Source organism: Podarcis melisellensis (assembly GCF_964234715.1).
Source record: "Podarcis melisellensis genome assembly, chromosome: 3".
In the NCBI taxonomy this organism is placed as follows: domain Eukaryota; kingdom Metazoa; phylum Chordata; class Lepidosauria; order Squamata; family Lacertidae; genus Podarcis; species Podarcis melisellensis.
In genome coordinates this window covers 67,908,508-67,935,222 of record NC_138530.1, presented here as the reverse complement: position 1 = coordinate 67,935,222, position 26,715 = coordinate 67,908,508, and the positions used below count along the sequence as shown (strand labels likewise).

Sequence of the window (26,715 nt, the reverse complement as noted above, 5' to 3'; positions counted from 1 at the left end):
AGGGGTTTGTAAATGAATCGTTCTTAAACAGGACTGTTCTTAAACCACTGTATTAAGGTCCCAACAAAGCCCTTAATTGCCATAATGCTATATAGAGGCAGGATGACCTTTTGAAAGGTCATGTGTAGCATGCGACTGCCATGTACAGCTTCTGTATACTGGTCTGCACATGTGCTAGTGGTCATTTTAACTCTACAATCTGTATACAGTGCATGTCAGGGCTTTCCTGCAACTTTGCAAGGAGTAAGTTGTGCTTAACTAATTTGGCAGGAAATCAGGAGGAATCTCTTTTTTAACAGATTGGTGTGTGTGTGAATTTGGGGAAACTTGAAGACAAAGATTACCGTAACGTCTCAATGCTTAAAACACAAACAGCTCCCTCATACCACTATTTAACACGCAACAAAAGCAAACACTGTACTATTGTTGCGTGACTCCAGCACGTATATAAAGGTAGAGTAAAGTCCTGTGGGAAAGTGCTAGTTTTGTGTCATTTTGGGCTGCCTGCAGGAGATTGATTTTTGATTGCTACCCCATATTTTAAAAACCACTCAAAAGTTTCCCACCCACCCTTCTTCCCAGTAGATAGCAGTGATCCCCCCCCAAAATACCATTTTCTAAACAACATGGGATGAGGTGTAGGGGACTGCTGAAAGTGGGGGAAATTGTTCAAAGCTGAGCTAAGATTTGCCTGAGTTCGGGCAATTCCCCCTTCCCTTAGCTCCCCATCCCATATTGTTCAGAAGGTCCTCTAGAGAGATTTTTCAAAGGGCCAAGGCCAGGTGAAGAGAACAGGTGGGATGGATATTTCCTTCTGTGAACTTCTTTCTATCCACTTACCTTTGAATTCACGACATTGCATTGAAGATTTTGCAAAAGCTTTGCCTTTAGTGTCTCCTTGGAGGTAACTGTCCTGCATGTGCAATGAACATGCAGAGATAAATTTACCCTCAAAGGAAAGGTGCAAAAGTCTTTCCAAAAGTGTAAAGAGATTTGATGAAGGAGAGCTCTGATAGCAGATTTTGATCTGCTTTTTCATATATATATATATATATTCTTTTTGTGCTCCTAGGAGAAAATAAACTTATAGGGGACCTTCTAGTACTAGGTGGAGCCACTCTCTACGGCATCTCCAATGTTTGTGAAGAGTACATCGTACGGAACCTGAGTCGGGTGGAGTTTCTAGGCATGATTGGACTCTTTGGTTCCTTCTTCAGTGGAATTCAACTGTAAGTAAGGAAAAGCAGCTGCCTGCTTCTATTGAAACAAAACCAGAAAGTCCCATACCATCTCTTCACTTCGTTTCATTGGAAATCTCCCAATCACATGTGCTTTCATGTGTATTGTAGAGGTTGAATGGCCCCCAAACCCCTGGTCCTCCAACCATTCACCTGCCACTGGTCATACATTCCAAATAAAATACTTGCTGATGAAAAAGAAATGCTTGAGGTTTGTAGCCCACCAAGGTATGGTTTGAGTGTGACTTACTATAAAAGCCCAAGGCCAAATGAGCTGTTGGGCTGAGTAGAAACGGGATGAATGAACCAATGTTCCAAGATGCTCACAACAGCAGTCCTATGACATCATTTTAGCTGAGGGAGACTGAGTTTTCCAAAATATGTTTCATGGCTCATGTGTGGGGATCTAATCCTGCATCTCACTGGTTTCAGTCTGACATTCTAATCACAACACCACACTAGTGCTCAGTGTGTGCCTTATTCTTCTGCTGGTTGGAGAGCTGAAGACTGGACGAAGGCTGTGCTTCACCCTTCCCCATTTGGTTGTTTTTCAAAATCATCTCCCAGCTGTGTCCTCCTTGATGGAAAATACATAGGCAACCAAGAATGACATCTAGCTTGGCTAGAGTAAAGAATAACTAACTAAAGAATAATTAACTAATAAAGAATACCTAACTAATATTATTAAATGCATGCATTGTGACTTTCAAAGCCTTTCAGAATATTAGGGACCTTACTGGTGTTTTGTTTAACATTTTGGACCACCAAACACAAGCTTCCTTGTTATTGACACATTTGGAACACCAATTCTTTTATTTTCTACGGTTGGGCAGGTTTTGTGCACAGTATGGCTCTTTATTACCACTGTTTCTCTTGAGCCTCTGCTTGGTCAGTGTTAATATTTCAACTTAATGGATTTCAGTCATGTTCTAAATCAGCACTCTGCAAAACCTGCACTGGCCCACAGGCAGCAATACTGTGCTTAGACAGCCCCAAAGGGCACGTCATGCTCTGCTTTCCCTGTCAAGCTGAAGAAATAATATTTTCTGCAGAAAATAAAATAGGATCCGAGCTTTGGAAAGTAAAGTGCCCAAAATGGCAATCCCTGTAGCCTTGGAACTGATGTAGGCTGTGTGCACACCACACCTTTAAAGCGCAATTGAAGCACATTTTCCCCCTCACAGAATTCTGGCCACTGTAGTTTCTCCTTCACAGAGTTACAACTCCCAGCAAACTACAGTGCCCAGAATTTTTTATGGGGGGAAGTGTGCCTCCAATGTGTCTTATAGTGTGTACACAGCTCAGACATGCTGAAAAGGCAATGTGCTTTAGTCATTAGTGAACTTTGCCACTTAAGAGTCAGACAGGAGGGGAGCATCATAGAATGCTACTTCATATTAAGAAAAACTCACTCCTCAAGGAAAGCTGGCTACTGTGTATCAGCAATTACGAGTCTTTTCCTGGCATAAATACCTCCTGTGCTCAATGGCAAGGATTTCTGAGGATGCATGCACAATGACAGCTTTAAAAGTTTGACTGACAAGGGAATTTATCATTAAAATGTACAAGTCATCACTGAATTATGTTGCTAAATTAGTTGCCATTCTGATTATTTTCACTTCCAGGAAAGATTAGAATCAAATGGAATCTGGTCTGGGCATTGTCTTGAGACAATTCTACATGGTAATAACAGATTGGGGGAAAATAGATATTTTATGCAAAAACTAGTGTGAGGAAGATGAATTTTATTGGCAAATCCAAAGGATTTCATTGCCTCCAGCTTAATCTTTTTTCTTGGTAGCTTCATCCTGAGAAGCAGGATAAAAATTATGCTGTATTTGTTGCTGATGTATTGTTAATCTAATGCTTTACATAAAATGATGAGATTATCCTGCATATATAAATATGTATGAGACATACATCTGTTTGTCTCTTTTCTCCCAGCATCTGTAGGAAAACGATATGGATTTTTGGTGCTGAACTGAATTAACCCAGCAAGGATAGTAGGAAACTTGGGTTCAATACGTAACATTTAATATATCTTCCACCTCCACAGCACCATATGCATATGTTTTAATGCCAGATAGCACAGTATGAAAGGGAAAATGATGCCGTGGGGCCACCTTCTCCTTTTTACAACAGATTATCCTCTTAGCTTGGCCAGTACTTTGAAACAATTTGCTCCAGACATTTGCTACCACCAAGAATTCTTCTTATACTAAGCTCTCCTGCTTTAAAACCTATTTAGTGCTCAGCTGTTGCTGGGTCCTTCTCACACCTCTCTATACATAATGCTTCACTTCGACTTTTGACCAATTTCACCCCGTCTATTTTTTCAAGATGGCAACAGTTTTTTAGATCACTTATCGTCAAATGCACATACAAAAACAGAGCCACAAAATGCACATTGCAATATATTCCCCCCACCCAAGCACTACACATGTGAGCTGTCTGCTTTCTTTGTTCCCAAAATAAGCCACAGGCTCAGTCCTTCACCCAGGAACTTGGGTGTCATTCTGCCTCTGTGTGATGTTAATGCTACTTTATTTATTTATTTATTATTAATTGAATTTATATACTGCCTCATGGGTCTTAGGGCAACGGAGACGCCCAGTTTTCAGGGCTAGCTTACTTGCATGGAAATACCCACTGTTGGTAAATTAGGCAAATTAGGCAGTAACAATGGAGATATGCAGAAATTGCCTATTATCTTCTAAAACATCTGATTGTCAAGCCTTTAGAAACACAATTTAATCCTATTCATGTTGGCTAGAAAGAAGTTGCCACTGAGTTCACTGGAACTTAGTCCCAAGCAAGTCTCCCTGATAGAAGGACTTATGATCAACTTTACATTAGTGTTAATGAACTTATCAAAATATGGTGTACACTGAGAAATCTTGACCGCATCTCAGCTTCATCAGTTCTGATGAACCCTTGCATTATGCTATGTCTCTTCCATGGTATTCATCCCTGTGTGGTCAGTCAGTTCTTGCCTGTGATTTATTGGGATTTTTATTGGCTACAGATGAGCTTAAAAGAGAATATAATGCACACAAATGCATCATTAATATTTTATTTGCTAGCTCCAAAAAATATTAATACACTGAATAGTTGCCGGTATATCATACAGTGTGGATATGCAGCTTTAGGCAGATAGCCCATTTTCATTAAAACAGCTCTCATTGGTGTGTTAGTGACTCTTATTACTGTGCCATTTACCTTTCAAACTGAGAGATGTGCAGGAATAAAGACAGAGCTGACTAAACAGACCTGACAGCATTTAACCTGTGCAGGAGTTCTCCCAAATCTATTTCTAAACCTCAGTTATTTGTCTTCATTTCGGGAGCTAATTGGAAATAATGTGAGTTCCCATCATGAATTTTTACCTTTACTTTTCTTCTTCTTCTTTTTCAGTGCCATAATGGAACACAAGGAGTTGTTAAAAGTTCCCTGGGATTGGCAAATAGGTAAGAGCGCAACTTATCGCTTTAGTGGTTGCTGTTGAAAAAAAGAACCGATGTTTTGGATGTGTGCTTGAGTTGTTGAACAGGCAGCGTTTGTAACATCCTGCCCAAGACTGGAAACAAGATGCCTAGTAACATTCTCTTCACAGGGAGTAGTGTTTGGAATTGAGCAAGCACTGTAGGGCTTGGAAACATGGACTCTTTTCCATTTGAGCTGTGAAATGGCCAAAGGGCAATTTAATGCCCCTCGCCACCACTGGATAGCAACAGAAACTTTAGAAGAGTTTTCTCCTTTGCACTTCACCTGCTTGCTCCTGCCAGTCAGTTCGACGGAAGGGAGTGACTGAGGTGCACAGGATATTCTGAAGCCTGTTTACACTTTCATGCTGGGAAGATGAGGGCTGAGCCCTAGGCCAGTGTTTCCAGCTAGCTCAAGAGAAAGTGACTGCATTGCATAACCAGAGGGGGGGGCATTCCTTGGGTTCGCCAGGCCAGTCCCATGGACTACTGGCTCCCTGGATCTACAGTTTTTCCTCTTATCCACCTATTAGTGCATGATGGCCCATTAGAGCCAGTGTGGTGTAGTGCTTAGTGTGTCATAATAGGAACTGGAAGACTACTAAGCCATGAAGCTCACTGGGGGACCTTGGGCCAGTCACTGTCTCTCAGCCTAACCTATCTCACAGGCTATTGCAAGGATAAAATAAAAGGAAAGAAAAAGTGGGGTATAAGTGTAATGCAAAATAAAAATCCGATAAAGTATAAGCATCACAATTCCATTAAAAGATTAAAAGATGGAGTGTTCCAAAAGCTAACTTGAAAAGGCAGCATTTCACAGCCACCGCCAATGAGAGGAAGGAAAACAAAGCCAGCATTAGATATCTGAGTTGCTCAAAATCTTACTTCTGTCGTAAACCTAGAATTGCTTCAAAGAAAACAAGACGGCGCATGAGCAGTGTCTCCACTATTGAAGGTGTCACACACTATGAAATTTGTACTGGATTTCATTTCTGCACTTAACTGAATGAGAGGAACTAATTTATGGGGAAAGGCACTGCACTGCTAAGCAAACAATTTTCCGCGTAAGAATCGACATTCAGGTGCAATGCTTCCAATAAAGATGGGATTTCCTATTTCTAATGACAGAATGATCTAAGAGGAAGATATGGATGCTGGCTAGCGTCAAATGGCAAGTTGAGCACCAATGTGCTCCTATAACAAAAAGCAGAATAATGTGCTGATAATGCATCAGCAACTCCCTGTTCAACCTACTTACAAAATGAATATCAAAAGCAGCAGGTTAAAAAGCAGTCAGAGTCAACTAGTGACAGAGGGAATCCCTGAGCAGTGGCGTTATAATAAGCTACATGGTAAACCGTTGCTCCCCTTGGGCTTTCTCTCATCATTTCCTCTAATTATTGCAAAACCTTAATAGAGAGAGGCACATCTGCCATGAAGCTCTGCCACAAGAAGTCTTAGTAGTTTTGACAGTGTGGCTCAGAAACTAAGCAACAAATCAATATAAAGGATGGTCGTGCTCTTTCTTCAAGCAGTGGAGTGTTTTAAGAGCCTTCTGGGGCTCATTTCCCTTTTAGTGAGAGGGGGAAGAAAGGGTGTTTTGTGGTGTGAATTTACAAATTTATTGGCTAAGTTGACAGCAGCAGCAGTCGAGGTATCTCAGCCAGAAACCATGTGGCTCCAGTAATCCCCCCCAAATCATTCTCTCATCAAAAGCAGTTTCTCTCAGGATCCCCTTTTTCTTTTGCAAAAGCATCTGCCTCACCAAAACAGGCATTGGGACAGGTTTGTTCATACTACTGTACTATCCCATGGCAGCGATGGGGAAACTCTGACCTGGAGACCAAATGGGGTCTATCACCTCTCTCCCGGTTTCTCTGCCTGGCCGCAGCCCTAACCAATCCTGCTTTGCATTTCTCTGGGGTTCTTTTTGCCTTGAACTCTGATAATGCTTCTTGCTTTCTGGGATGGAAGACAAAGAGCAGTGTACAAGGCAAGTCTGTGTGGAAACTAATCTATGGTGAACAAGTAAACTTTGCAATAGTTGCTCTGCCCCCACCTACCATTGGCGTGTGGGACCTGGAAGGTTGTCCAGAAGAAAATGCAGCCCTTGAGCTCTAAAGGGTCCCCACCCCTGTTTTACAACTAGAAAAGGAGACAAAGAAGCCTCAGGGATGCCCTCTGGATTGTTGGCCATGCTGTCTAGGTCTGATGAGAGTTTGAGTGCAACCACATCTGGAAGGCACCATGTTGTCCATGTTGAGATAGATTTCATATTGAAACAACAAGCAACGATTTTGTAGCAAATATTGCTAATTATACAGACATCATTCTCATTGTTGGCTGGCTGTAAAGTGTGCACCCATAGCAGCTGTACTTGCTCAGTTGCCTGTTCAAAAATACCCAAATTGTGAAGGACAATGAGAGACAGTTCTGGAATCTGATACAGAACTGTACTTTGGTTATTGCAGTAACTGGAAGGGTTTAATAAAGACTGTGTCAACAGCTATGTTCTCTTAGATTTTAAATTCAGCACATTTATTTCATAGCCAAGGACACATATCTGAATGCAAGAAACCACCTTGCTGAGTTAGACCCTTGGTCTCTTCCCTTCGAACACCTGTAAGAAGCTCTCAGGCAGATGTCTTTCCCAACCATGCTACCTGAGGATAATTTTAAATGAAGACTGTTTCTTCGTGAATCACATGCAGTCTGCCACAGTTATGAACCTTCCATTGAACTGGAGAATGTAGCCTTGCTGCCCTTGAAACACTAATAGCTGTGGACCTCTGTCCCTAACACAGTTAAATGGTTTCCACTTTTAATGGAAGGAATCAAGCCGTATTCATTTTAGAACTTCACAGGCTGATAGGGCTATCTCTCGCCTCTCATCTCACATCGCATCATTATCCTAAAGGAAGTCTTGAGCCTCTTCTAAGTAGTGTGGGGTTCTTAACTTTCCTCTTAGCAGAAAATGTGCCTTTTAGAAAAGTTGTGAAGGATAATGCTAACTGTTGTTGTTTTTCTCTCCCCCACCCACTCCACTTTTTCTGGTTCTTTGTCCTCTCAGGATTGCTCTATGTTGGCTTTAGTGCTTGTATGTTTGGCCTCTACAGCTTCATGCCTGTGGTCATTAAGAAGACTAGCGCTACAGCAGTCAACCTCTCCCTGCTTACAGCAGACTTGTACAGCCTTTTCTGTGGATTCTTTCTCTTCTACTACAAGGTAAATGGAGCAGACTTTGCATTTGAATAATTGATTGCTCTCTTGCAGGCAACTTGGTGATGCAGAAAAATCAATACAGCAAAAACAATGGCAATATCTCCAGACTTCTTTCACTCCAGAATTTATATACTTCATGTCTTGTTGGAAAGGAGTAGCCCATCACACACAAAATTTCTTCTGTAACTGCTGCATCCCATTTGGAGGTGTGACGCTATCCTTCCTGACTGTCTCTGTTCAGTTGTGACCAGCGGGTGACAGAATATCTATGCAGTTGCTGGAGGTGGGGGCAAACTTTCCCTGACCCGGGGAGGGGGCAAAGCTTAATAACTAGAATATGAATTAGACGTATGCCAAATATTCTCCTGTTTCAATTTTCACGTCAAAAATATCAATTTCAGTGGGGCAGAAATATTTCTGGAAAAGCACAGTACAAATATAAACTTCTTTCTCCTTCCTTCCTTCCGTGTTTAGTTCCATTTTTCTTCTGGTTGATGCTGTATCAGTCCCATTTCTTTCCTTCACCTGAAGCACCTTTCTCCTTCCTGGATTTGTCACATGGGTTATTTTGGCTAATCGGGCATCACATAGTATATAGTGAATCAGATTGTGTTATATGGAACACTCTATAGCTAGTCAGATTTGATTACATGATGGTGTCACTGAGGACAAATGAAGCTGATTGAGAGTGAGAGCAATATAAATGAGCAGGCAGACATTTTCTCAGGAGTGCTCCTCTCCCCACAAAAAAGTCACCAGGAAATTATACAGCTCTTTGGAGCCTTCAACCCAGACAAGCAGACAAACAAAAATGAACCCCAAAAATGTGAACAAAAAAGTGAGTAATTTTGGCTTATCCCTAATAAAATTAAAAATAAAAACCTTTGAAGTTATCCAACTCTGAATTGAAGGTAATGAGACTTTTCACTTATTCATTTATTTTAAAATTTAATCCTCCACCTATGCAATTTGAAAACTAAAGCAACTAACATCAGTTAAAACTGTATATAAGTTCCAATGAAGCTAGGTATCCAAAACATTCAAAATCTGAAACTAGATAGAATGCTCCCAGTATTTATTATGTGCGGCTGAAATTTAAAAACTTTTCTTTGCTTGTAAAAGGTTGTTGTTACAAAAATCCTACAGTCAGCATTTGACCAGCTGAAGAAAGCAAGAAATTGAGATCAACAGTTCATTATTTGCATAAAAAACACTATCAGGATGTGCACACCTGCTTACAATCGCCCAGTGTAGACATGATGCTTAACCATAGTTAGTACTATCCATGGTTTGTTACTTTAACCCTGGTTAAGGTCCTAAATGTACAATGTGACCATGGTATATGGGGAACTGTGCCTTTCCCTCTAGAAGACTTATGTAGGGCAAGACTAATAAGACCTGCTTTTTACCTTGCAAGCAGAGTGTCTTGAAAAGCAGGTGAACTGCCTTCAGGGTTTGCTCTGTGCAGATATAAGTCTTAATAATGTTAAACATAAAGCATGGCTTTCAAACCAAGTTCTCAAAGTCTGGTTTTCAGGTAAACATAGTTCAGAAATAATGCTTTAATGACCAAAGACACCATAGTTATGCAAATACAACTGCATACATAGGTCACTACTTCAGTACTCCAGTTGTTGTATTACTGGTACAACTTCCAGACTGAAAACTCTTACTTTGTGCAAAGCTAACTTGACATTTACAAGTTATAAATAACTCATGTACTGAATAATGTCAGCTCATCTGATTTGACTTCAGCTTCCTGTTGATCAGAATTTATAATTCTGGCTTTCGGACTATAAATGCAGCCCTGTAATTTTTGTTTGGGTTTTCCTTGTCATTTATAAGAGGAAGGCAAGCTTTTAAGCTCCCCCCAACCACGAAGCATAACACATTAGCCGTAAATGACCTATATTAATTATCCTGCTAAGGTCGGTATACTCTGCATGTTTTCCACCTGTTCTGTTTTTAGCCTAGCTGCAACCCTTCTTGGCTGCACTAATCCCTTTTGTTTTATAGCATATTGACCAATGGGCAAAAGCCTCTCTTCAGTGGAAAGTAAATGACTTTATGCTGAATTAGAATCATCTGAGCATTTTAGTACTTCTTGCAGAACATATTTTTTACAAGGCTTTCAAGTAACTGTTGTGATTTTTCCCTCCCCCTGTGCTGCTACTTTTATCATCTGAAAGCTTTATTGCACCTACAGCAGTAAATCTCTAGAAATCAAAGGGAATGCAGGAAACTAGCTTTACTGAGCTTTAGAGCTTTGGAAATTAAATGGAGGGAAGGGAAGAGGAGGGAGAGGGAACATCCGGATGTGTTTTGTTAGGATTTCACTTCCCTGTATCTAGAGGTTGTGTTGTCTTGATGACATTTGGAACTGAGGTGTTTTTTGTTTTAAATTTATTATGTTCCCCTCACATGCCAGCCATAGTAGGCTATATTGGTGCAGGCATGATGGGCTCCAGTTAAATCAGCAATATGGCTTTATGACTGGCAATCAGCTCCAATGGGCTGTTTAATATGTAGGGAGTTTATTTCATTTTTATTATTAAAGTATAATGATTTGTGGTTAGCTGTTCCAAACAGGCCAGGGGTAGCCAGTGTCATGCTCTCCATATGTTGTTGCTCTTCAGTTCCCATCAGCGCCAGCCAGCATAGCCAAGAGTCGGAGATGGTAGGAGTTTAATCCAACAAATGCAATCGAGAGGGCGCCATTTGACATAGACTTTTTTTTTTTTTAGATGCTCAGAATTCATTGAGTGCAATGAACTTCCATGTAGTGGAGGTTTAAATCCGTACTAATTGATCTCAAAAGTTCAGTTAAAATGACCAAAGGCAGCCTATTAGCAATCTTCTTGCCCCACAGCAAATATATGCATTTGCTCTAGAAGCTTACATGTGGTTTTTGCTAGGACTACCATCGGAAAGGCCTGTATCAGTGATGGATTCCCACTTCATCAGCAGTAATTAGGTGTTTTTGATTCCCAGTGCAAAGTCCAACAGTAATTCTCAGGATCCCTTGAGCAAAACCTGAGAAGTTGACAGGGCAGACTGTTCAGAGTAACTACTTCTGTCCTTTGGGACACAAATAGGGAAGGTGCTCTTTTCAAATGCAGGCACCTTCATTTTTCTTTTCCTTAAGTCAAGAGAGTGTGAGGTAGCCACTGCTTCCTCCTTGACATGAGGCTAAACCATGGGGAGCTACTAAAATGTCATTCCCACTGAAGCAGCAGCAGCAGCATACATAGAAATGAAGAACTTGGTTGCTGAAATTAGACTACAGCTGTTTGAAAAGGCCAGCGTGGACATAGTTTCCATTCTCTCTCATGGCCTTTCACATTTTAGCCTTTAAGTCACTCATTATTCCTAATGGACTAAATACTGGCATGTCCTGTTTTTAGTGATCCCCTGTTGTTTTCCTTCTTTGGATGGTTGTGTCTCATTACTGTAATGCATGGAATCCTTCAGTTCAGGCAGGATCTTTTATTCACATTTCTGCGGGGCTTTGCAGTTTGGTTGTTTACCTCTCCCCACAGAGCAAGGGAAGAGCTTCTGGGAGCCAGAGAGAAAGTGAGAATAGAGGTGGGAATGGAAAGAACATACAAACAAGCCCAGTGCCTCAACATAAACTGGGGCAAATTAAGGATATGTATTTATGTCAGTGTTTCACATTCAACCTAAAGAGCTTTGAGAATGGCTTTAGCTCTGTGGTAGAGCATCTGCTTTGAATACAGAAGGTTCCAGGTTCAATCCTCAGCATCTTCAAGTAGGGCTGGGAATGTTCCCCCATCGAATAACCCCAGAAAGCTGCTGCCATTCAGTGTAGACAATACTGAGCTATATGGACCCAGTGATCTATCTCAGCTTCCTATATTCCTATGTTCCACAGCCCCTTCTGCAGATATTAATTTTTATTACATTACATTATATTACATTAACTTTTAACTTTTCCACTGCACTTCATGCTTATCTGCTAGCAGAGTTAATGAGAGGTCTTGATCAAGTTAGTTGCCATTTTTTCTCAGTATTAATGTTAATTTAGCCTCCTTAGATTCTTTTTTTTATTTGCAAGCCAAATTCTGAATTTTAGCTTTTCTAAGAAAATTACATTCCCACTAGGTTCTATAAGCAGTTTATATCTCATTCTCTGGTAGCAGAGCCATGCATACTGAGTGTGTTCTGCACCAGCAGGTTCCGTCACACTGTATTATGTCATTAAACCAGCAAGCCAACTACAATAAATTCTATTCTGCACTGGCAAGATCACTCATTCTGTTTAATCTTAGATGCAGCCATTAGTTGGACTACAACATTATAGTAATTTGCACAATTTGAATGGAATATGTGGAGCTGGAAAAAGCTAGAGTTTATGATTTGAGGAAAGGAGATGAAATAGCTGGGAAAATAACAGAAATGCACAAGCAGGTGAAATATAAACACCACAAAATATTATAGCACCATGAAGGTTTCAGATGCTGCTCAGGGAGGGAATGAGATGTTACAAAGTTCATGTGAGTATGGATGGAAACAGCAGCCCTGTGTCTAATTTCTCTGCCCTCCCACCACCATAATATTTTGAGCTATGGTCCCAAAACAGTGATGCCATCACACTGGTTTACTCACACACAATGGGTAAGAGGAGCTTGCAGAATGACACGGGAGAGAGAGGAGGGGTGCCAAGGATGGCTGTTTTTGGCAGCAGCTCCATGCCATTTATCATGTGTAGACATCATGTATCTACGCACATTTATACATTAAAATGAGAAAATCCCTAGCAAGTGTAAACACATCAGACTTTATTTCCTTAAGAACAAAATCATGTGTTGATACCCAAAGCATGTGGCATTCGCTTTTTCATTTTATTCATTTAGAAAATTGTTTTATATACGCATTCACACACAAAAATCGGATTGGTTTACAATAATATATACAAAAAATACAAAAGCCATATAACATTTTTGAAATCAAATAACTATTGTGGAAAGATGTGTTCTTAATTGCCTGTACAAGCCTGGTGGAATAGAAGTTTTCAGCTGGCTTTAGCAGTGGAAACAGAAGGCACCAGCTGAATCTCTATTGATGACACTAAAGTCTCAGTTTCTTGTTTTGATCAAATAAGCCTTGCGAACTCAGGGAATGACCAACCACGCTCCTGAATATGATCTTAGTGATCAAGCTGGGATAAAGGGGCTCAGGAGATCCCTAAGGTACCCTGGATCTAAGTTGTTTAGGACTTTGTAGGCTGTGGTATTTGTGAAGTGTATTTCCTCTCACACTTTGATGAAAATCCTAGGAAACAATCTAGAAGGTAGCAGGTTGCAGAAGGCTGGTCTCTACTTGTGGCCACCAAGTCACTCCCATAGATGCTGCTGGATGTTTTCTAGCTAAATTGACTAAAGGTAAACTACAGCCAAGCATGAGGAGCCAAGTATTTACTATAGTGAACAATGAAGGGGCACTATCCCATACTTTGCATTTAACTGGTGCCACGTTTGCCACCTCTCCTTTAACTTGCAGCAACCACATGGGTCCCTTGGATGTCTGTACCCATTTGTTCTGCAGGCATCCTGACAATGCGCCTTTTATTCACTCCTGGGCTCTGCTGATTCCCCTCATTTGTCCTGATTACAGGTTGGATCCAAACTAAGTTTGTCACACTATGGTCCCATTGAAATAAATGGGAGAGGTTAGTCACAGCTAACACAAGTCCCATTGATTTCAATGGGATTAAAGTGTGGCTAACTTAGTATGAATCCATCTCTCTGTGTGACTTAAACTGTGAAAGGATCTGGGATATATACAGATGCTCCTGTTTGATTATTTTGTTGGCCATTCGGTCCTTACAATTTTGATAATGTTTTCAAAGTGATGTCTCATTTACTGCTCAGCATGTCTGTGAAATTGTGCTGTGTATGCTCTTGTTCAGCTACAAATGCAAACTAGGCCTTTGAAATGTGTTCAGTCAATTAGAGACCGATTCAGAATGCAGGAAGGGAATCCAATCAAACTTCTAAGCATCATGTCTTTAAGAAAATTGCTTGCAAGCCAGGGGAATTAGATGTACTCTTCAGATGATTTTCATCTTTCCTTTATAAAACAGAGGTAGCAGCTAAGGCTATAACAGGCTGTCCTTTTGATCCCTGTGTAGGAACGAAGAGTAGACCTATCCCATCATGGTACTGAGTTTGATGCAGTTTATGCCTGAATTCTAAATTTAATTATTTAGAAGTAACTATTTGATCCTTGTGGGTCTCTCTACCTGTTGCACTTCTCTTGATGCTATTGCTTTATTCTTCTCTGATAACACAATGTGCATATTAGATTCCTTGCAAGAAGCAGTGTCATTGGCTCAGTTGCTCTGATTTCAGGCATTGACCCAAGTTGCTGTGTGCTTAGGGGGAATGGGAAAACCTCAGAACAAGAGTGACTAACCTGTGGTTGTCCAGATGCTCTTGGACTCAAGTTCTCATCAGCCCCAGGGAACATGGCCAATGCTCAGGGATGATGAGAACTGTCATCCAACAGCATCCATAGGGCCACATGCTAGTCACCCCTGTCTTAATGCAGAAGTCAATGTGAAGCTAAGGTTCAGAATTATATACATCAGCACAAGAACATGGTACAGCATCTCCAGTGTAGCTTTTTCTGGTAAATTGGATTGTTTGTCTCTATCTGTCTACCCTTTACTTTTCCAACCAAGCATATGATTGATGAGAATGAATTAATGGCAACAGTCACATTCTGCCCTTTGACACTGCAGTGTGGTATATCAGACCTTAGAGATTTATAATTGCATAGACAATGGACTTTACTTTTGAAAATCAATAGGTAATTGGGTTTTTGTGTGTGTGTTTTGCTCTCATTGTTACATGGGGGGTGGGGATGAGTTCACCAACAGAAGAAAGATGTTACAGAGAACAAAACCAGATTTGTACCAAAAATATTTTACAACCCATGCATGTGCAGTATAATTTGTCTGCCTATTAATGTGCATTTGTTGATCATAGAATCATAGAGTTGGAAGAGACTGCCATCCCCATCGGGTCCAACCCCCTGCCAAGCAGGAAACACCATCAGAGCACACCTCTGTTCAGCGGTCTTGTATGTTTAGACCACTGACATCTCTGACACAAATTATTTAGTTGTTTTATGCAAATGGATCTTCCATGAAACCTTGAAGGCACTCTGTCCTGCAAAGGGATAAGGAACACAGGGAGCTGCCTTAGATCAGATCAGATAATTAGTTCATCTAGCTCAGTATTGTTGGCTCTGTCTGACAGTGACTCTCCAGGATCTTGGGGAAAGGCCTTTCCCATTACCTGCTTGCTGACTCCCTTAACTCTTTTAACCAATGGTCATGCAGATGTTGTTGATCTCATCAGCCCCAGCCAAGTTGGTCAATGGCCAGTGGTGATGGGAGCTATAATTCAGCAACATGTGGTGTGCCAAAGGTTCCCCACACCTGAATTAAGCCATGATCTTTAACCCACACAATCCAAATAAATTCAGCTGAAACCTGTGAGAGCTTTCTTACCTCTTACAGAATTCCTCTGTGATCTTCCCCAGTTTTGTGTAAGACATTCCACATTAGTTCTGTGGTAAAATCTGTTGCTCTAATGCTGCCAGCTGTTATCCACCTTTCAGAAATGTTAGCATGAATTTTATAGGATCACGAATGTTTCAAAGCAGATGAGATGCCCTGCTCAGGCTCTGCTTCTCAGAATATTTTGCTTCTCAGCTGGTAGAGAAGGCAGCAGGAGTGACTGGTAAGGTCTATAAATCTGTGGTTTTTAAATAAATAAATATACAGTAGTAAAGACACAACAAGAAAGAGGAAAAGTATATTTCTGTGTAAAACTCATGATCTGCTACTTGAAAGAAATTGCAGTCCCTATTTAAGCATGTCTTGAAAACATAACTTCACATTTCTTTTTTTTTTTTAATCTGCCTTCTGTCTGTAAGGTACAACACATCTTATCTCATTGTCTGTTGCTATTACACAAAATATTCCATTGCCTCCAGTTGACCACATTGATACCAATGGCCAGAGGCAGAGAACACTCACAGACCTGCTTGGGAAGACCAGGAGGGCTCCCCTATCAGGACTGCTTTCCTCCTTCCTGGTCCTCTTTACTGCTATGTTGTGCTAAACTAAGCCAAAGTTTGGCTTAGTGTGTGTGACACCTGAAACAGGTCTTGTTGTTAAGCTCCCTAATCTGAGCTGTAGCCAAGGTTTGTGCATCTATAAGCCATAGTTTGGCTTCCTGTGTCATGCAGACCAGACCAGACCAGTGAAATGCTGTCAGGATATGAGATGAGTTACGTAAGGAGACACAGGAGCTGCTTTCAAAGGCAAACATTTTCTTTTTGGGGCAACATCATTTTTTTAACCCAAAGCCTCTGATGAAGAGCTGATCTGTAACAAAAACTGTGCACTTGCTCAAAACATCTCTCATTCATTGGGGCTACTTTGGTCCAGTGACTGTAGAATATTTTGGTACAAAACAACGTCTAAGCATAGCAGACCCTCAGAGAAACCTCAGCACTGCAGGCTTGCCAGGTGACTTACGCAATAACTCATACTGAAGTTAATGAGCTTGCAGCTGCAAATAACTTGCTTCTCTCTGTATGGGAATGAGATACTTTTGTATGAGCGAGATAAAAAATATTTTTTTCTGGCAAGTCATACTAGATGCAGACATTGTAAAGCTCAGTGACAAAGAAATAAACAACAGATCCAGGCTCCATCATTTATGGTGGCTTTGCTTTTGAGCGCCATTAGCTTCAAATACATCAATGCAGAATCAATTACTACTGGCAGCTGACACTTTATTAATTTTTTACACCCACAAACAAAGCAAATCCCCCCCCAAAAAACCCTCCTGTCAACTGCTGTCTGATAAATTGAATCACTAGAGAATATTAAAAAGTGAATAAATCAGAATGAATATTAAGCTTTATGTAGAAATGTTCCTGACTTCCCACCTCTTTCACCTTTGTGACACTCAAAGTCAGCTAATAACTGCTTTAGCATTGACTGTTGTTAGGTCAGCACTGCCAATATGAATGGAACATTCAAGTATTTTTATCTCTCTCAAATAAAGCCATAGACACCAGGAGGATGCTCTGGGGTGCACTAATAATCCACTCTTTTAGCAACTTTGAGCGACTGTTGCTTTGCTGTCCCAGAATCCCAGTTTTAAGCAACATGCAACCTATCTTTTGTACTTTTTATGCATTTTCTATTTCTGGTCAGTCCCCCCCCCCCCCAGTGCTTTATGTAGCTTTCCACAATTGTGTGGACAGTTGGTTAGCCTTAATAAACATATTGGCGAACTCCCCGAGGCAGTCATATAAAAAGAGAAAGTAAGTTCAGTGGTTTTTACACTTTCATCTTGCATGAAGAGCAGCAGTCATGACCCAACAAGCCACTTTAAGTCTAGCAGGAGCAAGATAACAGAAGCCCATCTGGTTCTACAATGTCTAAACAAGCCTAATTGCCACAGTACTGAAGGTCTCATCTCAGACCGTATCACGGAGGCCATTGCCACATGAAAGCTGCCGTTCAGCACTGACTGCTCTTTGACATGATATTTTCAGCTGTCAAGGCAACAAGGCATTTATATTAAGCCATACATGAATGCTGTAGCTCGGGAAGGCTCTTGCAACAAGCAGAAGAAATGTTGCTTACCCTGGATCAACAGTTGGTTTAAATGCCTTTTGAATTAAACTAAGTACTGTTTTCTTAAAGGATTAAAGAAACACAGAAGGATTATCAAAGCACATCCCTCCTAATAACTTCAATCCTGCGGTTCTAACATTTTCCTAAAATGAAAAAAGGCATTCTTTGTGCAAAACCAAGTCACTTGGTTATATGAACAGAGGACGAACCTATGAGTAATCGTGTTCAAATTAGTACATGAGGACCCCATGTAATGGCTTATAAATTGCACTTGTCAATCATTGGCACATATTCTTGAATACAAGTTTTAGGCTGTCTCTCCAAAATTTTGTTTTATCTGAAGCTGAACAAGTTTTCCTTTCAGTTTATCTTTAATTATTCATACTTCAGTTATTTGTACAGTATATATTTTGACTTCTTTCAGTTTTTTATGTACCTGATGCTGGGTCTGGGGTGGATTGAAGCTCGACTCGTGGTCTGTTGACGGATCTGTGACCAATTTCTGGTGGGCTACCTAGTGCATCCTGTTGATGAAGAGTCGTGCCTAGAAGAGTTTCTGAGCATGCACTCTTGCTTTGTTAAATTAAAATACATATGGCTGTGATTATCATCATGTATTATTAGTTTATTATTCTACTCCATGCCCAACATAAAGGTGTTGGAGGAAAGTGATAATCTCACCTACCCTTTCTTTGTCCTTCCCACAATGGCCTCAGTTATATTTGTATAATTCATTCTTCTTAAGGTTCTTTTGACCAATGAATGGAATAACATGCTCCCCTTTACTTTACTTTCTTATTTTATTTACTTACTTACTTACTTTATTTATGGAGTGGAGAAAAGATGGCTCCAAATCCCATTTAAACTTCCCTTTAACGTCAGCATAACAGCAAGTCCGTACCAGTATGGCTCTTTTAATACAGCACTCATTCGTGCTATGGAACTGGTGGACCTGATGCAGAAGTGCTGAGCTCAAAAATCAACCAACAGCTCAGCTCACTTAATTCACAGCAGCTTAGTTCACTTTGTGCTGGTGCCAGAAATTTGGACTTGGTATTTAGTTGGAGTGTCATCAAATTTTTAGCCTGATGCTGCTCAGGTGTGGGGATTTTTTGATGCTTTTTTTTTTAAAAAAATGATTTTTAATGGTTTTCAAAACATACAACATACAAAAAACCAAACAAAAAAGAAAAACAAACACCAACAAATAAAAATTGACTTCCCCATACCTCCCTTTCACCACATCCTTGTTTTACCCTTATTTTTTAACAACCCTTCAATCAATTTTCTAATAAACTCTCTTTTAGATCTTCTTAAGATTAACATTTACAGCTGTAATTCTCTGTTTCTTACCCCTTAACATCTTATCAGTCCACAATTTTACAACAACTTTTCAGATATACTTTAAATTTTCCCCAATCCTCCTCCACTGTCTCTTTCCTCTGGTCGCGGATTCTGCCAGTCATCTCTGCCAGTCCCATATATTCCATCACCTTCGTCTGCCATTCTTCCAGAGTAGGTAGTTCTTGCATCTTCCAATACTTTGCCAACAAGATTCTTGCTGCTGTGGTTGCGTACATAAAGAATGTCCTATCCTTCTTTGGTACCAATTGGCCGACCATGCCCAAGAGAAAAGCCTCCGGTTTGGGATTTTTTGATGCTTTTATGCTGTTTTCATTCAATGTCCTTGAATGGATGTGGTAAAATGTTGTTTTTGTTGCTGCTCAGATCACACACACACACACACATTATATAGTTGTCCTTTGTCACTTATTGCTTTTGTATTACCACTTCAAAGAATGTGAATAGAGTCTTAGAAATAAATTCCGCACACACGCTGCACTGTGTTCAGTGGCGCTCACTCCTGTATAAGCTTTGCATAGGATTGTAGCCTTGGTTCATCTTTGATGTGTTTTTCACCATGCAGATTTCTCTTGATAGAAATCACATGACCTCTGTTGTGCACTTGTTTCCGAAGCAAGATTTTTTTGGGACATTGTGCATCCTCTTTCCTTTTGTGCCTTGATTACCTGTCACTTAACCGCATCTATTTTTCTTCCACCACATTGTGTTTCTTGGTAAGAAATTCTAGATTTTTGCAAAGCCTCAGAACAATTTTTTTTGCAAAAGTCTAATAAGCAAGTGTTCATTGTACTGACTTGCATAATTTATCTTTGGTACTGAGTTCTCATTTGACAAGTAAGTGTCCTATTTAAAAGTAAAAACTTCTTTAGAGAGGAAAGATTTCCTGAGCACAGGCCATGTCTGCATTTTGCTTTCTGTAATCTTTCATATTGTATTGTTTAACTAGCATGCCTCTTACCAGCTTCTTTCTGTTTAGTTTTCAGGACTATATCTTCTGTCGTTCTTCACAATCCTTGTGGGGCTGGTGCTGTACTCCTCAACGTCCACGTATGTTGCCCAAGACCCACGGGTGTACAAGCAGTTTCGAAACCCTTCGGGTCCTGTTGTAGACTTGCCAGCCTCTGGGCAGCTGGAACCGTCAGTAACATACACCAGCCTAGGCCAGGAAACGGAAGAAGAACCTCACGTCCGAGTCGCCTAATCTCAGGCCCTTGCCACTCTCAGTGGAGTTTGTATCTCCATTATCTCTGTATCATTCATAGAGAAAGGTATTTACCGGATGCAGTTACTCAGGTGGGCTGCAAGGTAGCAAATAGGGAAGGCTTATTAAAAATACAAACTTTATTGTTTCTACATGTGTATAGCCAAGAGCAGTAACTCTCAGTCTTTTGTGTAGGGCAGTGCTTTTCAAGCTGGGGCTCCTCACATACTTATCAGGGCTCCTTAATGAAAAGTTCAGCAATGGTGGGCAACTTTCCTGCAGGAGGGCTTGCCTACTGCCAAGTTACCCTTGGGGTGTCCACAGCAGGTATGTTCAAAGGTGCACACTCAGGTCATGGGCAGCAACAGGGAGGTCTGATTGGCCTGGCCAGTGCCATACCTGAACTGAGTATGCAGCGTAGAACAACCCCCAATAATGTGATGCAATGTGCTGGAGCTTCCTGGCAAGGGGTCCTTCAGCAGATGAGCTGATGTGAAAAGCAGGGTGGGGTAGGAATTCAAACCAGGGTGCAGGCTGCACTGCTCAAATTCTGGATTTCCTGCTGTGAACAGACCCTCTACCTCAGTTCTGCCAGTATTCCTGCTGTGCCCACCTTTACCACCTCCCCGCTCTTCTCCAAGGCAAAATACAGACGAACAAAAACTCTCCCTTGAGGAAGAAGGTGTGATTAGGAGGTTCCTGTGGCGGGTGTTCCCGTCAACATGCAGAGCACTTGACTACAAAATCCCAGGATCTTTAGCAGAAAAAGTTCCTCTGCACATCAGCTCCTCCCAAGGGGTAAAGATTAGGCTGGGCAGCAGTTCTCACCAGGAATCCTGAGTGTTGCAAACAAGTCCCAGGTCTCTGGAAAGAAAAGGCCTTGTTCTGTGTATAAATGGGAGCTCCCACCATTTTCCTACTTCCTTCCTTTCTTTCTCAGGGTGGGAGCAAGGGTTGCCTTGGGGGAGAGGCGTAGGTGACAGGTGCTCTGCAGGACTTTGGGTGTTTGATTGGAACACTTGGGTGGGGAAAACCCTTAGCACTTTTAGGGTGAGTGGAAATGCAATGGCCCATCCCTAGTGAAAAGGGTCTGTAGTGTTAGGGGTTATAAAAAGTGTTGGCTTTGGTAATTCGCAGCTAATGCAAGAAAGAAAGAAAGAAAGACTTGAGTCACTTGAAACAACATGTTCAGAATACAAGATGAGATTCTGTAATGAACAAAGGGATATTTCTGCACCTCTTGGAGGTTGCTTTGCCAGGGGTTATATAGTGTTTCAGCAAAGCCACAGTTGTACAGTAGGCCCACTTGCACGCAAACACCCTTCAGCTGTTCTCCAATGACCTTGGTTCTGTGCAGGAAAGGGCAGGTTAATCACAGCGCCTCTATACCCCAGTGCCGTTTTGTTCATTCAGCTGTCTTAGCTACCTGGTTGCCCACCCTCTAAAGAATCACGTGTTCTGGGAAGCCAGGGGATGGACAACTATCAATATCCATCTCTATTCTAGGAATAGGTCAAAAACAAACATTTTTGCCCTTTTTAAAGAAGTACTTGCAATTGCGAAGTAGTGAGACGTTGACCTTTTTAAATTTTTTACAATCGCCTTACTGGTAGCTGAGGTCCTCCATTCAGTGAGAAGGAAATTGTATTTCCTCTTCAGTGTCTTAATCTTGCAGACTAACAAAATGAAACAATCCCCATTTCTTACTCTTTGAAAACTGAATCTGTCCTAAGAAAGTACCTTTTTCTATTTTTTAATTATTTATTGTGGGTCTTCTGGCTAAGGGGAGAAAGAATGGGAGCACAGTTTTATAGACTTCTCTGCATTCAAGGCGAACACAAGGCCAGATGGAGGTGGCTCCGGCAGTGTTGTGAACTCTGCATGTTCCTAGGCCTTGCGCTTCACTCCACATTTCTGATGGAGGCACCCTCGTGGAGACTATTCATATTTCTTCAAACTCTTGGTCTGCTGTTTGTGGATTTTAAAAATCCATTCACCATGATTTAACTGGGACTTGGAATTAAATATTCTCAAGTTTTCAAGCTAAAAATATTTGTGTGCACCGCACCTTTGCCTGCATATCAAGTTGTTGATGCTAGAAGATGCCTGTGTGTTGGGAATCCCTGTGTGTGGCCCAAGGTACACAGTTTATACAAAGATACATAACCAAGTGAAAATGAACTAGTTATTTGAAGGGGGGGAAGTAAATCAGGCTCAGAATATCTCGATGTAATCATGGGAGCAGGAGTGGGGAAAGGAAGTACTTGATCAGTTCTCTGCCAGTTGTTTTCTGGTCAAATACATATTTGGCTCCATATACATAGGGTTGTATTCAACAGGGCACTACCACTAAGGTTCTAGCAGCATAAGGATTTTTCTTCTGCGATGGAACCTCCTCCCCTGTCCTCTCCCTGTATGTCCCTTAAATCTGTCCTGGAGGCTCCCCCAACTTCAGAGCAGGTGGCATAAGACGCACAGGAGCAGGAGGAGAGAGGGGGAAGCAGGACTCTTTGCAGTGGCTTCCACTAGTACAATGATTTAGTTTAACATGGTCCATATTTGCTTTTTTAAAGGCAATTGTTACTCCTTTCCTCCCACAGTAGAATGGGAACTGCTGCTTCCCATGCCGCTCTGGTGATGTAGACACCCCAAAGTCACACAAGAGGAGTGGTTGGCATGCCAGTGTTGCACCAGCTCCCAGGATGGCACAGCTCCCAGTCCAGCACATGGACTTTAGTCCTCCCAAAGGTTGCTGAAGTTGGACTGCTGTGTTTATAAGGGAAAAGGGCAGCAAGATCCTCATTCATCTTGTGACATGGGCAAAGTCAGAACAACCTCCTACCTTTCTGCATGAAGCCAAAACCACTGCAAATTTCATTTGGCTCACCTTGATTTGCGTGCTTGTTTTCGGCTGAAAACAAAAGAGTCATTGATTTATCTAGAGCTCTCTCTCTTTGAGAGACAGGAAAGGTAGCTGTGCCTGAGTAATAGGAAAGTGTTTCAAGAGATTTCCTTACAATGGAAGAGTCAAATAACTTCAGTTATAGCTTCGCCTCCTCACTGGTGACCGTGAGAAAATGCTATTTTACCTACCTCAAGGGAATGAGAGTAAAGATATGAGACTTCAAAGTAATTGGATGTTTCCCAAATGAGCTGGGGAGTGCCAAGGAAACACTTTCTTAGATTCTTAGCAGGGTTTGCAGCACATTTGACGCAAACCACACAAACCATTTCTGTATGTAGAAACCTTGTTGCCTGAAATCTAGTCTTCTGACAAGAATTGGCCTTTGGGGAATAGATTGGCATTTGGGGAGGGGTGTTATGGGCCCAAAAATATTATTCCTGTGAGAAAACTAAAGAAGAAGAAAAAGTGTCACCATGAAAGAAGAAGGATTCCTGTTAAGAAAATGATTACTCAGGGATGCTTGTGTGCAGGAAGACCCTGTGTGCAACTAATGTTGCATGCAGAAAACTGGTGTGGCACATGGCATTGACCTGAAGGAATGCGTTCATAACCTCAGTGAGAGATGGAGAGAGGAAGGTGTCCGCTCCCTTATCCTGTGTAGGAGTAATGTGATTCCATAGAGTAAAGTTTACTGGATACCTGCACACAGAAGAACCCACAGGGAGTGATGTCTGGATTAGGACCATTGGCAGTGGGCAACAGTGCTGCAATCAGGCCTTTGCCTACATGTTCACTAGTGAATTTTTACATGCATGAAAAATGCAGCAGTGTGAAAACGGGGCTGCTTCAGGCCAAACTAGTAAGTCAGAGCCATTTATATGACTAATTCATTCTGTGGCAAAACCGGTAATTTCTGCCTTGCATCCACAAGCAGTCTTCTTCAATTTTACACACACCCCCCCAAAAAAAACCCGCACGTGTTAAGTGGCAAAATTCACTGCAGTGCCAAGGGTCCTCCAAGTTGTATTTTAAAGGACTGGTCTCCCATGTATAAAACAATTATATGAAATTAACTTCCTCGTCATTTGCTTAGGACTGGGGTGTTTTAATAGGTGATCATTTGCACATTTAGCATGAATGTCTTTCCTGAGAGTCTACACAAGGCCTAGGCATTGCTTAAATATTGCATATATCCTTAAGTTTGTGCTTTGTTTAAGCTTCAATATTGGATTCTCTCTTCTGTTCAAGCCAGTCTTTACAAATACAGGGTTCGATTCTGAACATACTTAGGTGCATCAAAGAACAGGGCTTGGATGCGTGCAGGTGTGTTCAGGTGTGGAGCCTTAATTGTTCTCTCAGGTTTCAAATCAGAAGTCTACTGGTGGCCATCACCATCTCCCCACATTGCTTTTGCTACCTTTTATACCAATTAAATACCTTTCTCTGAATCTGTTGTCTCACGTTCGACATAACAATTTCTTGAAGAATTTATGTGTTTGTTTCCTGCTTAAACATTCATTTTGCTTCCTTGTATCTGAGGACTTTTATTTTTTAGTATTTATTTTGTAAGCCAAATGTTCTTGTAGATGGGTTTTCCCCCCATTTCATTTTTATGACACTAATTTGTAGATTTAAGTCTCAGTAGAAACAAACCATATGGAAGGCATCTATCAGTTCTCTGATGAGAATATTTACCAGAACTAGGCTTTGCAGTATAGATGGCTAGAAACTCGCCACCTGAAGCTATTTTTCTAGGATAATTCAAATTATTCCACTGTATGGAGGGAAGTGGGAATATTCAGAAATGCACTGTTCAGTTAGCCAAACTGTGTTCTTGCACATGTCACTGAAACATCATAACTTATGAAACTGCCTTATTCTGAGTCAGATCATTATACCGTTGAGCCCAATATTGTCTTCTCCGGTAGCAACTCTCCAGGGTCTCAGGCAAAGTCCACCAGCCTTGCTGACCTCCTTTACTTGGAGTTGCTGTGCTTTGAACCCAGCACCTTCTGCGTGCAATTTGTATGTACTACTACTAAGCAATGAGCCTTTCCCAGTTGATACTGTCCAATACTAGAACAATATTTTTTTTTTGCTGTATCTGATTAAAGAACATGGGGGAGAAAAAAGGAAACACTGATATAAATTTATAAACATTATATAATTAAAAATGAGGCCCATCCCATCAGAGAAAGTTACTTTAAAAAAAAAATAGTTTCATTTCCTACCATTCCAAGAGTTGCAGTGGACACCAGCAAAGGTCTTTCTGTCCAGCAAGTAGCTACACCACCAGCTTAAAAACAATCACTTCACAAGTACTGTATAGGCCAATTCCTGGAATACAAGTCCTGTTGGTGCTGGATGGGTATTAGCAAGATACTGAATGAAAACTAGTGGACAGCTTGGCTTTTCTTCCATGCACAGACTTAAAGGACACAATCACCAACCACAGCAGACCAAGCAATTAACATTTTGCACCACTGTGTCAGATGAAGATGTTTCAATGTATAGTTTAGATATTGCTAACTTGTGCCATTAACATTTTTGACAAGTGTGTAGTATTTCCTCTCTTTTTTTCAAAAAAACAAAACAAAAAACCAACCAATTTAGTATTCTTGAGCTAGCTATAAATACAAATTTTACCCCATGGGTAGGATTTTAATTGTTAAATACCATAATAAAGCACACTAATTTTGACACTTACAAATGGAAGTAAGAACCAAAAAAACACAAAAGCGAAACAATGTCCAACAACAATGTTCAGAGAAGTTGAACGAATTCTCTTCTGTTTTGATATTTGCATGCTCCAACATGGACTGGCTGTGGCAATGTAATGCCTGTATAATGTTTTCAAATAAAGAAATACATCCTTTATGTAAGCCAAGTTTGTATTTGTTCTGAATCCGGTTCAAGAGGGCACTCTGAATCAATGGGACATTTTTTTATTATTTTTTTCTTTCAAGGGAGGGGCTTCCTCCAAATCTGTCTGTTTTCTTCCTCTGGAGGTCGAGATGTTAATTCCTCATAGCTTTTCTGTTTCTCTGTCTTTCGTCTCATGTGTGCTTCTTTGGTAGCCCTCACGATATTTTCATATTTTTTAACCTCCCAGAGACTCAAGTGTTCCTAATACATAATTAATCTAGGTGCAATGTGCATTCATGGCCATTAGGGGGAGCTGTTGGTTTTGCTGCGCAACACTTTGCAACATGTTGACGTTCTACCCAAGCAGGAAATGCAGGAACAGGATGTGGGTCTCCTCTTCGTCTCCAAGCCTGCAGTGCAAGGCTGCTGGTAACTGCTCTGGGGAATTGCTACATGGAAGAACAAAGAAAGCCGACCAAAACATTCTGCCATTTTGTTCATTAGCTGATATTTCCTGGGGTTACAGGAAAAGGTCATAATAATTTTGTATCCTCCTCAAAGGCCTATATGGTTTTATTCAGCTTCACTAATGGACTCCTCCCTCCACCCCCAGCTGGAACCTACCTATCTCAATACAGGTAATTTGGAAAAACTGGTTATCAGGCCAGTATTTGTGGGCTTCTTCATGAAAGCCATTGGGGGGGAAACCGATCTTCCATATCTGTCCTGTGTAGCTTACAGCAGGTGAAAGA

The 26,715-nt window shown here is 41.0% G+C and overlaps 1 protein-coding gene across 1 annotated transcript in view; it reads left to right on the top strand.

Moving 5' to 3' along the window:
- Nucleotides 1-25,980, top strand: part of SLC35F1 (solute carrier family 35 member F1) — a 185,441-nt gene extending 159,461 nt beyond the window's left edge. The window contains exons 5-8 of the mRNA XM_081905468.1: nucleotides 1,073-1,229; nucleotides 4,653-4,705; nucleotides 7,791-7,945; nucleotides 19,969-25,980. Coding sequence (XP_081761594.1) covers nucleotides 1,073-1,229; nucleotides 4,653-4,705; nucleotides 7,791-7,945; nucleotides 19,969-20,193 — 590 coding nt within the window. The 3' untranslated portion in view covers nucleotides 20,194-25,980. The remainder of the gene's footprint in view (nucleotides 1-1,072; nucleotides 1,230-4,652; nucleotides 4,706-7,790; nucleotides 7,946-19,968) is intronic.
- The last annotated feature ends 735 nt before the right edge of the window (nucleotides 25,981-26,715 follow it).